The sequence below is a fragment of the Gnatocerus cornutus genome, chromosome 4, assembly GCF_029298725.1.
Source record: "Gnatocerus cornutus isolate USDA-ARS CGAHR chromosome 4, icGnaCorn1.1, whole genome shotgun sequence".
Lineage (NCBI taxonomy): Eukaryota > Metazoa > Arthropoda > Insecta > Coleoptera > Tenebrionidae > Gnatocerus > Gnatocerus cornutus.
Window position 1 is genome coordinate 2,044,548 of NC_142236.1, and position 16,175 is coordinate 2,060,722.

Here is a 16,175-nt window from a genome sequence, read left to right on the forward strand (position 1 = left end):
AAAAAAACATAAAAAAAATTATTCACTTTAATGTAAAAATTTCTAAAATTTAGTGGCATTGCACTAGAATTTTGAAATTTGGTACTCTTAATGACCAAACTACGACTAGCAACACCTCTAAATTCCATTATTATACGTCCAAAACTAATTAATTAATTTAATTTAAGGTGTAAATTAAAACTTTTAAAAACTTTTTGTGTATTCTGAAAGTAAAAATTTCTACAATTTATTTTATTAATATTGCAGGAAAGTAATGCGATCATTTAAAGTAATTTTTTACTCTGGCGGACACGGTCAGGGTTAAAAAATATCGGGGCGAGCGCAGCGAGCTAGTCATGAATTATTCGCTCATCTTTGCAGAAGTTTTTTTACAAAAACAGTTGATTTTAAGTTATATGTTGTCTTGCCCGTTTTCGAATTTAAAATTTGTCTTATTCGTCAAATGAATGTTGAGGCGAGCGCAGCGAGCTAGCCAAGTCAGAATTTTGAAAAACTCGCACATTCTTGAATAAATTTTGTTACAAAAACGGTTGATTTTAGGTGTTATGTTGGCATGTTCGTTTTTAAAATTAAGATTTGTTTATTTCTTCATAAAAATAGAATATCGGGAGGCGAGCGCAGCGAGCTAGGCATGTCAAAATTTTAAATTAGTCCTCTCTTTGCATAAATTTTATTAAAAACAGTTGATTTTAAGTTTTATGTGTTGTCAAGGCGAGCGCAGCGAGCAGTTATGAATTATTCACTATCAATTAATCACTGAAAATGATTTAGAATTTTTTTCAAACAATAATAATGATTATTATTATTTAATTCTTCGTCAGATTCTTATTAATTTGTAATGCGACTTAATTTTTATTTTTCTGTCTTCTATGTTTTTATTTACGAGTGACAATTTTATTATATTTGATTTTTTTAATTGTAATAAAACGAATTTTCTTAGTATATACAAGGTGTTTATAAATATTTCCAGCATCAAAGGTGGCTCTGAAATTTCTGTCAGGCACTACTTTGCCGCTTTGTTTTCATAGTGAATATAAGTGTCTTGAAAATAATTTATAATGTTACTTACGTCAACGACGTTTCAGTTACAGTTTTGTGTCCAAGTTTCTAATTTTCAGGTTTTAAACCACAACTAGAACAGTTTATTTCTCAAAATTTACTTTGCTCTATGTTTGAGGTTAACTGCAAATGTCAGTTGAAAAATCGAAACCCGCATTTGTAATGAGCGGCAAATTTTTTTGACATTTCATAGCCACCCTTGATGATAGAAACATTTATAAACACCTTGTAGCTAGATCAATTTTAAATAGAATTATACAAATCACATTCTTCAATTATTATCGAAGATCGCACCGGAACGAATTAAACTGGGGGCAAATTGCAGTGAGCACGAATTGGTGACGAACAAATTGTCGGGGACCAAATCAGTGCTACCAACTTATGGAAAAAAAAGAGACGACTTGATGATGGAATTTTAATTACAATAATTTGTTCTATCACATGATCAATTTTTATACGAACACTTTGATTTAGTTAGATTTAATATACAATAATTTAAAAGAAAGAGTAAGATAAAACGAAAAACATAACAATACCATGTACAAAAACATAAGTAATAAATACCATTGCCCCACTGTACGTTACTCTATGATAGGAACTGCGTAAACAGTTACTTAACAAAGATATTAAAATTATTTATAAAAATGTACAAATCAAAGTTTATACAATTGACCTATGTATATACAGGTTGCTGCTTAATTACAGACAAATTTGGCATCTAGATGAACTTAACTAAAAACTGTTTATAGAGCTGCTTCAGTTATATCACTTAGTTCAGCTAAATGATTTAGTTTAATAAGTTACTGACGGTGACTACTCAGTAGTCATAAATTGTTCATTTAGCTTCACTAAACAAAACAAAAACGTTGGACTAACCTACAGAATTTGATTGTTTTTAATTAGGCAGCAACGAGTATAAACGCGCGTATTTCTCCTAATAGAACTATGTACAATTTCAGAGTTGAACAGTGTAGATTAGTTACAATGCTCCCTCTATTTCAGTCACAAGCACACTCACACTAGCCAAATCACCAATATATCTATAAAGTAAGTAACTTTAAAATAATCAAGTCTATCAGTCGGAAAAATCATCTAAAACTGTCTTTCTTTCTTTACACTGACGCTTCTCTGTAATAAGGGTTGGAGCCTTTGATGGGGAGCGGGTGGCCTTCGGTGTTGAACACCCAATTATCGAAAGAGATCAAGCTGTCGTCCGAGAATAACAGGTACAAATACTACAAAAAAAATTTAGTAAAACTGTCTTAAATCACATCAAACCGACTTACTTTAAGCGTCTCTGCAAGGAAGAAACTCTGCTGCACGTCGTCCTTCTGAGGGTCGTCCGAGTAGACATTCTTCAACCCCGTGTAGCCCCCAGGAACCCGACAATGTTTCTCCAAGGCTTGCACCGCCTCCCACCCCCAATCCCGGTACTTCTGATCCTTCGTCAACCTCCACATATAAAAGTACGACTCTATAACTTCCGGCCTGAGAATGTAGTACTTCTCGGAATTCTTCAAAGCTCTCGCTTCAGCGCCCTCCGTGAATCTGAACGCTTCCGGTCCAAGTTTCGTCTGACTTCGATCGTAGGATTCGTGACAGGTGTTGGTAATCTTCTTCGCGACGTCCAAGTAACGATCGGACATGTCGTTTTTGAGGGTTTTCGAGCCGAGGCCGAGGAGGCCGCCGGAGAAGCAGCCGAGATGGTCCATTTTGTGTTCGGGACGGTCGAATTTTAGCTCGGCGAAGTAGGTAAGGCCTCCGGGTGAGGTGAAGAGCATGTGTTGGAGGACGGCTTGCATTGCGTCGTCGAACATCTGGCGGGCTTCGTTGTCTTCCTTGTTGGATTGCAGCCAGGCTTTTAGGAGGTATTCGAAGAAGCTGTCGCCCAGGGCGCCCATGGACATGTGGTCTGGAAAAAAAATGTTCTGTTAAATTCCGATTTGCGCAAAAATTAATTAAATAAATTCTTATCCGGGGGGCTTAAAAACTCCTAGGAGGTCCTAGAAAATCTCGCAACAGAAAATTCTGAAGTACTTAAAAAATCTAAAAACTACAAAAATGTTCAACTTTGGCTTCAATATCTTGGAAAATTGGAGAGAAAAATAGAAACAGCTCTAATTCCTCCAACAATTCTCTATAAAGTAGTGTCCTTTTATCAAAAATGGCGCCTAAATTTAACTAGTTTAGGACGATCTAGAGTCAAATATCAACTTTTCGATACACTAGTTTCAAAAAAATTTTCCAACTGATTTTTACAAGCGATTATCGTTTTGATGCTGGAAAACGAAAGAGAACATAAAAATCTCCAATATTTTCAAAAATTCATCCTTAAGAAAAATTTTAAAGTCCTAAAAATTGTCAACTTATTTCGGAGGTCTTAAGACTCTTAAGAAAGTCCTAGAGAATCTCGTAATATTTCAGAAAATTCTGGGAAATCTTTAAAAAATTTGAATCAACAAAAATTATCTGAGAATTTGAGGTATTCGAGGGGATCTTAATAAAACTCCTAGAAAATCCTAGAGAATGCCAGACAATTTCGAAAATTTCCAGAGAATATTCAGAAGTTTAGACAATCACGCAGAATCCTCAAAAATTATTGAAAATCCTAAGAATATGGAAAACTTGCCCTGGTAAATCCTGTAGGAACTCAATAAATTACAGTTTCAGAAAGATTTTAGAGTAGTAAAAATTCCCAGAAAATTCTGAAGAATCTAAAGAGTTTTGAGAAACTTTGCAAAGAATTTGAGCAATTTATAGAGAACCTAGACAACCTAGAGATTACAGTGCGGACATTTGAAGAATTTAGATAATTTTAAAACTCCAGAGGGATTCTAAGGTAATTTAGAAGGTTTAGAGAATCCACAGGAAATCTCTAGAGTCTAAACGTCTAGAGAGTCTAGAATTCAGACTAAAACTTAATGATAAAAAAAATCTAGAAAATCTAGATAGAATCTTAATGTCTAGAAGGAATCTAGAATGTCTATAAAATCTGTAGGTATTTTAGAATTCCCAGGAAATCTAGAGAATCTATAGTATCTAGAAAATCTAAGAAATTGCCAACACTTTTTGAAAAAAAACGTATCTTTGATAATTTTTGTGCTACAGCTACGAAATTTGGAGGAGTTACTATTTTTAAGTCGTTTATTGTCTCTACTAAATTGCAAAATTGTAGAGCGGAATACTCAGATTTTAGAAAATTTACTCTTCAAGATAAAGCATAAACTGTCAACATTTCTTTGAAAAAAATCGTAAGTTTGATAATTTTTGTTATACAGCTACGAAATTTGGGGAAGATACTATTTTTGAGTCGTTTATTAACTCCATCAAATTGCAAAATTGTAGACAAAAAGAGTCAAACTTTAGAAATGTTCACCTAAAAGGCCAAGTAAGAATTGCCAAATTTTTTTGAAAAAATTCGTATAACTTTGATAATTTTTGTGCCACACCTACGAAATTTGGGGAAGATACTATTTGTGAGTCGTTTATTAACTCCATCAAATTGCAAAATTGTAGACAAAAAGAGTCAAACTTTAGAAATGTTCACCTAAAAGGCCAAGTAAGAATTGCCAAATTTTTTTGAAAAAATTCGTATAACTTTGATAATTTTTGTGCCACACCTACGAAATTTGGGGAAGATACTATTTGTGAGTCGTTTATTAACTCTATCAAATTGCAAAATTGTAGACAAAAAGAGTCAAATTTTAGAAATGTTCACCTAAAAGGCCAAGTAAGAATTGCCAAATTTTTTTGAAAAAATTCGTAACTTTGATAATTTTTGTGCTACAGCTACGAAATTTAGGGAAGTTACTATTTTTTAGTCGATTATTAACTCTAGAAAATTGCAAAATTATAGAGCAAAAAATCCAAATTTTAGAAAATTTCGTTTTCAAAATCAAGCAAAAATTGACATTTTTTAAAAAAAATCGTATAACTTTGATAATTTTTGTGCCACACCTACGAAATTTGGGGAAGATACTATTTGTGAGTCGTTTATTAACTCTATCAAATTGCAAAATTGTAGACAAAAAGAGTCAAATTTTAGAAATGTTCATCTAAAAGGCCAAGTAAGAATTGCCAAATTTTTTTGAAAAAATTCGTAACTTTGATAATTTTGGTGCTACAGCTACGAAATTTAGGGAAGTTACTATTTTTTAGTCGATTATTAACTCTAGAAAATTGCAAAATTATAGAGCAAAAAACCCAAATTTTAGAAAATTTCGTTTTCAAAATCAAGCAAAAATTGACATTTTTTGAAAAAATTCGTATAACTTTGATAATTTTTGTTATACACCTACGAAATTTGGGGAAGATACTATTTGTGAGTCGTTTATTAACTCTATCAAATTGCAAAATTGTAGACAAAAAGAGTCAAATTTTAGAAATGTTCATCTAAAAGGCCAAGTAAGAATTGCCAAATTTTTTTGAAAAAATTCGTAACTTTGATAATTTTTGTGCTACAGCTACGAAATTTAGGGAAGTTACTATTTTTTAGTCGATTATTAACTCTAGAAAATTGCAAAATTATAGAGCAAAAAATCCAAATTTTAGAAAATTTCGTTTTCAAAATCAAGCAAAAATTGACATTTTTTGAAAAAAATCGTATAACTTTGATAATTTTTGTGCCACACCTACGAAATTTGGGGAAGATACTATTTGTGAGTCGTTTATTAACTCTATCAAATTGCAAAATTGTAGACAAAAAGAGTCAAATTTTAGAAATGTTCACCTAAAAGGCCAAGTAAGAATTGCCAAATTTTTTTGAAAAAATTCGTAACTTTGATAATTTTTGTGCTACAGCTACGAAATTTAGGGAAGTTACTATTTTTTAGTCGATTATTAACTCTAGAAAATTGCAAAATTATAGAGCAAAAAACCCAAATTTTAGAAAATTTCGTTTTCAAAATCAAGCAAAAATTGACATTTTTTGAAAAAATTCGTATAACTTTGATAATTTTTGTTATACACCTACGAAATTTGGGGAAGATACTATTTGTGAGTCGTTTATTAACTCTATCAAATTGCAAAATTGTAGACAAAAAGAGTCAAATTTTAGAAATGTTCATCTAAAAGGCCAAGTAAGAATTGCCAAATTTTTTTGAAAAAATTCGTAACTTTGATAATTTTTGTGCTACAGCTACGAAATTTAGGGAAGTTACTATTTTTTAGTCGATTATTAACTCTAGAAAATTGCAAAATTATAGAGCAAAAAAAACAAATTTTAGAAAATTTTGTCTTTAAAATCAAGCAAAAATTGACAACATTTTGTGAAAAAATTCGTAACTTTGATCATTTATGTGCCACAGCTACGAAATTTCAGGAAAACACTACTTAAGAGTCGTTTATTAACTCTACTTAATTGCAAAATTTTAGAGCAAAAAACTTAAATTTCATAAATTTTCATCTAAAAGACCAAACTAAAACTGGCAACATTTTTAAAAAAAATTCGTATCTTTGATAATTTTTGTGCTACAGCTACGAAATTTAAGAAATATACTACTTTTGAGTCGTTTATTAACTTTGCCAAATCTCTAGAGTCTAAAGTTTTCAGAGAGCCTAGAATTTAAATTGAAACTAAATGGTCTAAAAAATCAATAGGTAATTTAAAGAATACATTTAAAAAATTCGAGCAATTTATGGAACACATAAAATTAAAAAAAAATCTAGTTTATTTAAAATTTTTAGAGAATCAGCAGTTTTCAAAGTTTCCGAAAAAACCCAAAAAATTATGCAATCCCAAAAAGTCCCAGAGATCCTTAATTTTTTTAGATTTAGCACATCTTCATGCAAAATTTTCACAAATTTCCTAGAACGGACCGGAAAATTTACTCCGAAATCTTAAAAAAAATCTAGAGAATCCTGAAGAATCCTGCCAAATTCTAAAAAATCTCTAAAGATCCGAAACCTGCACTCCAAAAAAAAATCCATAAGATACTGAAGAATTCCGGAAAACATCCAAAAAATCTCGAAAATTTTCAAAAATATAAAATTCCAGAGTATCCCAAACAAACTTGGAGCATCCTGGAAATCCTGGAGCTGCACGATCCTGTGGAATAAACCCCTGCAAAATCACAGGATCCAGAAACCCGAACTCTAATTTCTCCCCAAAAGAAAAAACTCTCTAAAACTTACGTTGTCCCCATTTCCCGGTCTTCGGATTCAAATAGTTGGGATAAAGTCCATTCGGCTTCTCCAGACTTTGCAGAAATTGCCTGATATGATCCACTTTATTCCTATATATAGCTTGTCCGGTGATATCGCTCAAATAAGCGAATTCCAAATGGAGCGTTCCAAATTCGGATAAAATGCTAGAGCCGCCGCTTGCCCACGCGAAATTCTTGCTCGCCTGAAAAGAACGACAGTGTTAAAATATGCAATTTTCGATGCGGGTGCAGTAGAACGAAACGTCTTAGAAATCTAAAGCGAATACCGCTTATTATTCGAATATTCTAACCGTTAATCCGGTCAACTTCCTGAAAGCGCTTATTTTTCAGTTTCTTCACCGTTCAACGGACTTATTATTATGGTAATTGCGTGGAAGTCGGCGTCCACTTCTTCAGGGAGTCCACAGATGTCCGACTAATCAATAGCGGATTAAAACAACCACAACAAAACGACGACTTCCTGTACGTCTTTGTTTTAATTTCATTTACACTGTAACACCTGTAATAACAGTAATTATAACTGTGTAAGCGGATGGTAAACAGGTAAATTCGCTTGTGGGTTTCCCGAGCACGAACTTCGGCGAACAAAAGACGCGGAGTTAGTTCGAAATCTATCCCACGGGATGCAAATATTTAGTTTCTGGAATAACAATACTTACTCCCGTTTTCAGGTTGACCAAGGCGTGCGGGATGCCAGTCTGCGTTTGGAATGCCGGCAATAGTTTGTCGGCGATTTGCTGAGCTTTGTCCCGGAACATGACGTCTCCGGTGAGGGCATAGCAGGCCAACAGTCCACCCACGAACCTGATGTTCACTTCAAAGACCGACACGTCGGACGTCTGGAAGAGAAAAAGAACCTGTTAAAGCGACGGGAATCCTCCAGGCGCTGCATTTTCTAATGGTAATAAAACTCCGGCAATTCATTAGGTTAATAGCTCGTTGAAACTTCATTAAAAACCGGGAAGTACAATTAACCCAATTACGGACGTTGCGAAATGAAACATGTCTGCCAACTTCACTTGTTCGTTTCGGTAAACATTTACAAACGCGGCGATTTTAATCTTGTCATAAGCCACTCGTTCGTGAATGTTACAAACTCGACAAAGTTCGCATTCAATCCCGTTTCGACCTCAATCGATGCATAAATCTCTTCCGACTTTAATTAGAACCGGCTCTTCTATAAAGTCCGAAAAGAAGAAAAAATACAAAGTCTAAATGTGGTTGGACAAGCGGAGCGGGAAACTTTTAGGAGCACAATGGCTGGAAAAAAAGATTAGAACTGTGTTCATACAGACCGGATTTCGTTCAAATTGCGTGTGCTTTTATGACCAATTTTTGCTCGAAATTTTAATGAGCGTCTTCGGGAAGAATTCTGCATAAATTGAACGTATTTATGTATGTAGTATTTTTAAGGTAATAAAAGCCAATGAAAAGATTCGTCGCTTGGAAATTCAACCAGTAAAGGAGGTCCGGACGGATCTAGCCAATAAAATGTTACGCAGAAAATTGGCGATTTTTTGTTATAAAAACTGCTTTTATAAGGAGAATGCGAGCCAATGAAGTGATTAGTTTTTTGCAGTTTTAATCCGATGCACTCCTTTTCTCCATTTTAGAACCATCAAAGGGTGGATCTTTAAAATCCGTTATTAAAATTCGCATATGAGTCACTTTTTGCGCCATTTTTTTTACGAAAACGACAATATATTGTTATTAATTACAGCTACGAAATTTGGTAAAGATACTAATTTTGAGTCGTTTATTAACTCTACCAAATTGTAAAACAAAAGCCCCAAATTTTAGAAATTTTCATTTTCAAGCCAAACAAAAACTAGCAACAATTTGTCAAAAAATTCGTAACTTTTATAATTTAAGGGCTACAGCTACGAAATTTGAAGGAGATACCACTTTTCAGTCGTTTATTAATTCTACTAAATTGCAAAATTGTAGAGCAAAAAAATCAAATTTTAGAAATTTTTATTCTCAAGATCAAGCAAGAATTGCCAAACATTCTTTGAAAAAAATTCGTAACTTTGATCATTTTTGTGCTAGGCTACGAAATTCGAAACTACTTTTGAGTCGTTTAAAGTCGACCAAATTGCAAAATTGTAGAGCGAATGAGTCAAATTTTAGAAAATTTTGTCTTCAAGATCAAGCAAAAATTGCCAACATTTTTTGAAAAAAAAACAAACGTAACTTTGATTATTTTTGTGCTACAGCTACGAAATTGAGTCGTTTATTATCTCGACCAAATTGCATAATTGTATAGCGAAAGACTCAAATTTTAGAAAATTTTGTCTTCAAGATCAGGCAAAAATTGCCAATATTTCTTTAAAAAAAATCGTAACTTTGATAATTCTTTTGCTACAGCTACGAAATTTGAAAGAGTTATTATTTTAGAGTCGTTCATTAACTCGACCAAATTGAAGACTTGCAGAGGGAAATACAATTTTAGGAATTTCCATTTCCAAGACAAGCTAAAAATGCCAATATTTTTTTAAAAAATTCGTAGTTTTGATAATTTTTGAGTTGCAGCTACGAAATTTGGAAAAGTTACTATTTTTGAGTAGTTTATTTACTCTACCAAATTGTAAAATTATAGCGAAAGATTCAAATTTTAGAAATTTTCATCAAAAAAAAAAACAAGCAAAACCAGACAATTTTTTTGAAAAAGTTGTATCCTTGACAATTTTTGTATTACAGCTATGAAATTTGAAAGAGTTATTGTTATTATTCTTGAATTGCTTATTGTCCCTATCAGATTGCAAAATTGTAGAGTGAAAGACTCAAATTTTAGAAACTTTCATCAACAAAACCAAGCAAAAACAGCCAATTTTTTGAAAAAAATCGTATCTTAGACAATTTTTATATTACAGAAACGAAATTTAGAAGAGTTACTATTCTTGAATTGCTCATTATCACTACCAAATTGCAAAATTGTAGAGCGAAAGACTCAAATTTTAGAAAATTTTGTCTTCAAGATCAGGCAAAAATTGCCAATATTTCTTTAAAAAAAATCGTAACTTTGATAATTCTTTTGCTACAGCTACGAAATTTGAAAGAGTTATTATTTTAGAGTCGTTCATTAACTCGACCAAATTGAAGACTTGCAGAGGGAAACACAATTTTAGGAATTTCCATTTCCAAGACAAGCTAAAAATGCCAATATTTTTTTAAAAAATTCGTCGTTTTGATAATTTTTGAGTTGCAGCTACGAAATTTGGAAAAGTTACTATTCTGAGTAGTTTGTTTACTCTACCAAATTGTAAAATTATAGAGCGAAAGATTCAAATTTTAGAAATTTTCGTCAAAAAAAAACAAGCAAAACCAGACAATTTTTTTGAAAAAGTTGTATCCTTGACAATTTTTGTATTACAGCTATGAAATTTGAAAGAGTTATTGTTATTATTCTTGAATTGCTTATTGTCCCTATCAGATTGCAAAATTGTAGAGTGAAAGACTCAAATTTTAGAAACTTTCATCAACAAAACCAAGCAAAAACAGCCAATTTTTTGAAAAAAATCGTATCTTAGACAATTTTTATATTACAGAAACGAAATTTAGAAGAGTTACTATTCTTGAATTGCTCATTATCACTACCAAATTGCAAAATTGTAGAGCGAAAGACTCAAATGTTAGAATTTTTCATTTCCAAAACCAAACCAAACTTTCCAATATTTTTTGAAAAAATTCGTAGTTTTGATAATTTTTGAGCTACAGCTACGAAATTAGGAGGAGTTACTACTTTTGAGTCGTTTATTTAGTCAACCAAATTGTAAAATTGTAGAGCAAAAGGCTCAAATTTTAGAAATTTTCATTTCCAAGACCAAACTAAAATTCCCAATATTTTTTGAAAAAATTCGTTATTTTGATAATTTTTGAGCTACAGCTATCATAGTTAGAGAAGTTACTATTTTTAAGGCGTTTATTTACTCTATTAAATTGTAAAATTGTAGAGCGAAAGACTCAAATTTTAGAAATTTTCGTCTACAAAACCAAGCAAAAACCAGCAATTTTTGAAAATAATCGTATTTTTGACAATTTTAGTATTACAGCTACCAAATTTAGAGGAGTTACTATTTTTGAATTGTTTATTATCACTACCAAATTGCAAAATTGAAGAGCCAAATTTTAAAAATTTCCATTTTCAAGACCAAGCCAACATTCTCAATATTTAAAAAAAATCGTAGTTTTGAAAATGTTCGAGCTACAGCTACGATATTTGGAAGAATTACTATTTTTGATTTGTTTATTTAGTCTACCAAATTGCAAAATTGTAGAGTGAAAGACTCAAATTTTAGAAACTTTCATCAACAAAACCAAGCAAAAACAGCCAATTTTTTGAAAAAAATCGTATCTTTGACAATTTTTATATTACAGAAACGAAATTTAGACGAGTTACTATTCTTGAATTGCTCATTATCACTACCAAATTGCAAAATTGTAGAGCGAAAAACTCAAATTTTAGAATTTTTCATTTCCAAAACCAAGCCAGACTTCCCAATATTTTTTGAAAAAATTCGTAGTTTTGATAATTTTTGAGCTACAGCTACGAAATTAGGAGGAGTTACTACTTTTGAGTCGTTTATTTAGTCCACCAAATTGTAAAATTGTAGAGCAAAAGGCTCAAATTTTAGAAATTTTCATTTCCAATACCAAACTAAAATTCCCAATATTTTTTGAAAAAATTCGTTGTTTTGATAATTTTTGAGCTACAGCTATCATAGTTAGAGAAGTTACTATTTTTAAGGCGTTTATTTACTCTATTAAATTGTAAAATTGTAGAGCGAAAGACTCAAATTTTAGAAATTTTCGTCTACAAAACCAAGCAAAAACCAGCAATTTTTGAAAATAATCGTATTTCTGACAATTTTAGTATTACAGCTACCAAATTTAGAGGAGTTACTATTTTTGAATTGTTTATTATCAATACCAAATTGCAAAATTGAAGAGCCAAATTTTAGAAATTTCCATTTTCAAGACCAAGCCAACATTCTCAATATTTTAAAAAAATCGTAGTTTTGAAAATGTTCGAGCTACAGCTACGATATTTGGAAGAGTTACTATTTTTGATTTGTTTATTTAGTCTACCAAATTGCAAAATTGTAGATCGAAAGACTTAAATTTTAGAAAATTTCGTTTTCAAGACCAAACAAAAATTGCCATCATTCTTTGAAAAAAATCGTAACATTGACAATTTTTGAGCTACAGCTTTTCAGTCGTTTATATCTCTACTAAATTGCAAAATTGTAGAGCGGAAAACTCAAATTTAAAAAAAATATATTTTCAAGTTCAATCTAAAATTGGCAAGATCTTAAAAAAGTGCCCAAAAAAATTCTGACAAAAATCTACAATTTTAAGCTTCGCCAAAGAATCTTCCAAACAATCTGGCAAATAATTCTTCAGGATCGGATCTAATAAATAGTTCAAAAAAATCCCGAGTTCCAGAAACAGTTCTAAACAATCTACAGAAAGATACAAAAAAGTGTCAAAATCTAGAAACTTGAATTGTATTTGGAAGTAGAAAAAAAAATAAAAAACCAAAAAGCTTCAATAAATCGATAATAAACAATAATATCAAACGATCTAGCCCGTTTTACAAAACCCCAACTCATCGCATGTCCTGCCCTCTATATTTCTGATACGAGTTATTAATTATTATCTCGACACGAAATCGCGGCAGTTGCATGTCTGCTTCATTCTGCGGTTTCCCCAAAAACTGCTGATTCCTCGCTGTTAATTAAATCCAAACGTCTAAATTCGACATGTACAGGTGCATCCCTCCGCAAACATGCAAGTTAACACTCAAAAAAACCCCTGCGATTGCATTATCGAAATTTCAAGAAAAACATCTTCACAACTCGCGTCTAAAAATAGCTCTCACAGCGAAATTATGCAATCTGCTTCTGAACTAAACACTTTAAACTCGTTTCCACTAATCCTCGCCTACTCTGTGTTTTTTCCCGACCGCGCCACTCCTTCTATTTTTTCCCTTTTCAATTAAACTCCTCGACTTGCCTCTACCTCCTACAACACGTTTTAATACGGATCGTGTAAATCGCCGGCCGCCGTATCCAACTGAGATTAATTTTCTACAATTTAACCCTTAAATTTATTATAACTGATTTTCGGTTTTATCGTTCGACCCCTGAAATTACGTGGGAGCACAATATTTATATAAAATCGCGTAGGACGCACAACCAGAATAATTTTTCCCATAGTAAAAATGGTGGAGGCGCCGGATCAATAATGGTCAATACTCACCATCGTGTTCAAATCCAGCTCGTTGGCCACCCAATCCCTCGCCTGTTTGAACTCGTCCTTCATGCCCATGATATACAGGGTGTCCAATCCGTCCATGATAGTCGCAGCTAGAGGTAAACTCCCGAAAATGCTCGCACTGTGGCCTCTTTTGCTGATGGGCTTCAGCTCGTTTTTCCCCCATGCGTAGCGGACGTAGTTGTCCCAAGCGTGTTTCATCATCTGTAAAAACATTGAGAGTTAGACTTGTTATTTTCGCCCTTGGGCGGTAAAACCGATCAAATCGTCGTAATGAAGCTGTAAATTAGCGCACCTGGGCGAATTTTACCTGGTTTATGATTTATGTTCTTGGTGGAAATTTATCGCGTGATCGGTGAAATATTTTCACGCATAAAACGTGGAAAAAAGAGGCACGGTAATAATCGCATTATCGACAGAAATATCGTTTTTTAAGAGTTAAGTAGTTACGTCCGCAATAAAATTTAGATTAGTGCTAATAAAATTCTGTCGCCAGTTGTGCAGGCTGAAAGCGGTAAGTAATTAGAAGAGAGAGATGTTAATATGAGGAGGAAGCGTTAGAGGTATTCGTGTAATGCTAATGAGGGAATATTTTATTAGAAGCGAGGTGTCACCGGCTAAATTAATTTGGAACGGCTGGAAATTCAGTCCTTTGCATGCGAAAAAATAACAAAGTCCTTCAAGTCATTCAAAATAACACTTTTAAAAATAACTTTCAGGGAATTTAAAAAAATGCTAAAATACAAAACAAAGATTTTCAAAAAAGCTACTGACTAAAGATTCGATCAAAATTTTTCCAAAACATGCTTTAAGCAATTTAAGAAAATCAAGTTGATCAATAAGCTACAAAAATTTAAAAATTAAAATTAAAAATTGAATCCTTCGAATAATAAAATTAAGCTTCTAAAGAATGAAAAAAAAAAACGGTTCAAAAATTCTTCAAAAGATCTTTTATAAATGTCCAAGAATCACCTAAAAAAACTTAAAATGACAAAAATAACAAAAATCAAAAATAACAAAAAATTCTTCAAATCATTTTCTCCAAATTCCTCCACAGTTAAATTTAAATCTAAAAAATTGAAGCATGGAAACAAATTTAGAAAAACCTTTTACCGCATGGACCGCAGATAATGATATAATTAAAAAAAAAATAAAAAAAATCCTTAAGAGTATTAAAATTACAATACGTTGAAAAGAATTCTTCATAGAATTCTATAAAAAGTCCTCCAAGAGAATCAAAGAGTCTGAAGAATCGTCCGATGAATCCTTAAAATTATTCTAAAAAAATTAAATAAAAAATCGTCTAAAGAATATAAAATTATAAAGCGCCCAAACAATATTTTCTCAAAAAATACTACAAAGAATTAAAAAAATAAAAAACAAATCTTTTAGAGAATATAAAACTAAAACTCGTTTAGAAAATTGCTCAAAAAATTCTCCAAAGAATTTAAAGAATCAAAGAGTCCAAAGAATCCTCTAATGCATTCATCAAAAAACTAAAAAAAAAATGGAAAAATCGTTCAAAAAATTGTCAGAATATTCTGCAAAAAGAAATTCTCCAAAGGATCTAGAGTATAAAAAAGACCAAAAAATCCTCTGATGAATCCTTTAAATGATTCTAAAAAAAAATTGTCTGGAGTATGTAAATCTAAAAATCGTCCAAAAAGTCCTCAAAAAAACGTTGCAAAAATAAGAAATTCTCGAACGAATCCAAAGAAACAAAGTACAAAAATTGTTCAAGTAAGTCTCTATAAACAATTCTCCAAAGAATCTGAAATTCAAAAAATGCTAAAAAATAAAATATAAAAATCGTCTACAAAATGTAAATTCAAAAATCTTCCAAAAAATTCCTCTAAGAATCCTCGGATGAAGATTAATCCTTGGAAAAATTTAAATATTAAAAATAAAAATCCGAAGAATCGACCCCAACTAAAAGTCGCCTAGGGAATTCTCCAAAATTTACCTCAACGAATCCAAGAATTTTTCTAAAATAAAATTAACAAAAAAAATCTAAAAAAACTGAAAATGGTAAGAATCAAATATTATAATAAAAAATCGCGAAAAAATCTTCAAATCACTTTCCCCAAACTTCTTCACAGTTAGAATCGAAGACTAGAAAATGTAAAACTAAAAATCGTCAAAAAAATCCTCAAAAAATCAAGCAAAGAAAAAGAAAGAAAGAAAAAAAATTCACTTTAGGCAAAAATCGTCTAAACCGAATTGGCCAAAAATATTTCAAAAAATCCAACCATTTTGCAAAAATAAAATAAACAAAAATCATCTAAAAATGTAAAAAAAACGTTCAAAAATGTTTTATAGAATCCTACATAAAAAAAAGCGCAAAAAACCCTCAAACCTCCAAGAAGAAAAAGAATCAAAACTAGCGAAAAACTCTTCAAAACATTTTTCTCAAAATCCTCCAAAATTTTAGGATGAAAACCATTTTAAAGAATGAATAAAATAAAAAAGGAAAATCTTTCACAAATAATAAATTAGAAAAACTCTAAAAAATAAAGTAAAAATATCGCCTAGAAAATTTTAAAATCGTTTAAAAAGTTCCCTAAGGAATCCTGAAAAAGACTTCAATAAAAATCCTCCAAAGTGTCTAAAAAATCAAAGAGTCCAATCTTCTGACAGATTCATTAAAAAATTATAAATTAGATAAGAAAATCGTCT

The 16,175-nt window shown here is 31.5% G+C and overlaps 1 protein-coding gene across 2 annotated transcripts in view; it reads right to left on the reverse strand.

Annotated features, from left to right (window-relative positions):
- Positions 1-1,460: 1,460 nt before the first annotated feature.
- Positions 1,461-16,175, reverse strand: part of LOC148175873 (mannosyl-oligosaccharide alpha-1,2-mannosidase IA-like) — a 57,045-nt gene continuing 42,330 nt past the window's right edge. For both annotated transcript variants that reach the window (XM_088034193.1, XM_088034194.1), the window contains exons 2-6: positions 13,485-13,703; positions 7,883-8,062; positions 7,192-7,405; positions 2,346-2,971; positions 1,461-2,294 (exon numbers count right to left, since the gene is read on the reverse strand). In XM_088034193.1, coding sequence (XP_087890319.1) covers positions 2,172-2,294; positions 2,346-2,971; positions 7,192-7,405; positions 7,883-8,062; positions 13,485-13,703 — 1,362 coding nt within the window. In that variant the 3' untranslated portion in view covers positions 1,461-2,171. The remainder of the gene's footprint in view (positions 2,295-2,345; positions 2,972-7,191; positions 7,406-7,882; positions 8,063-13,484; positions 13,704-16,175) is intronic.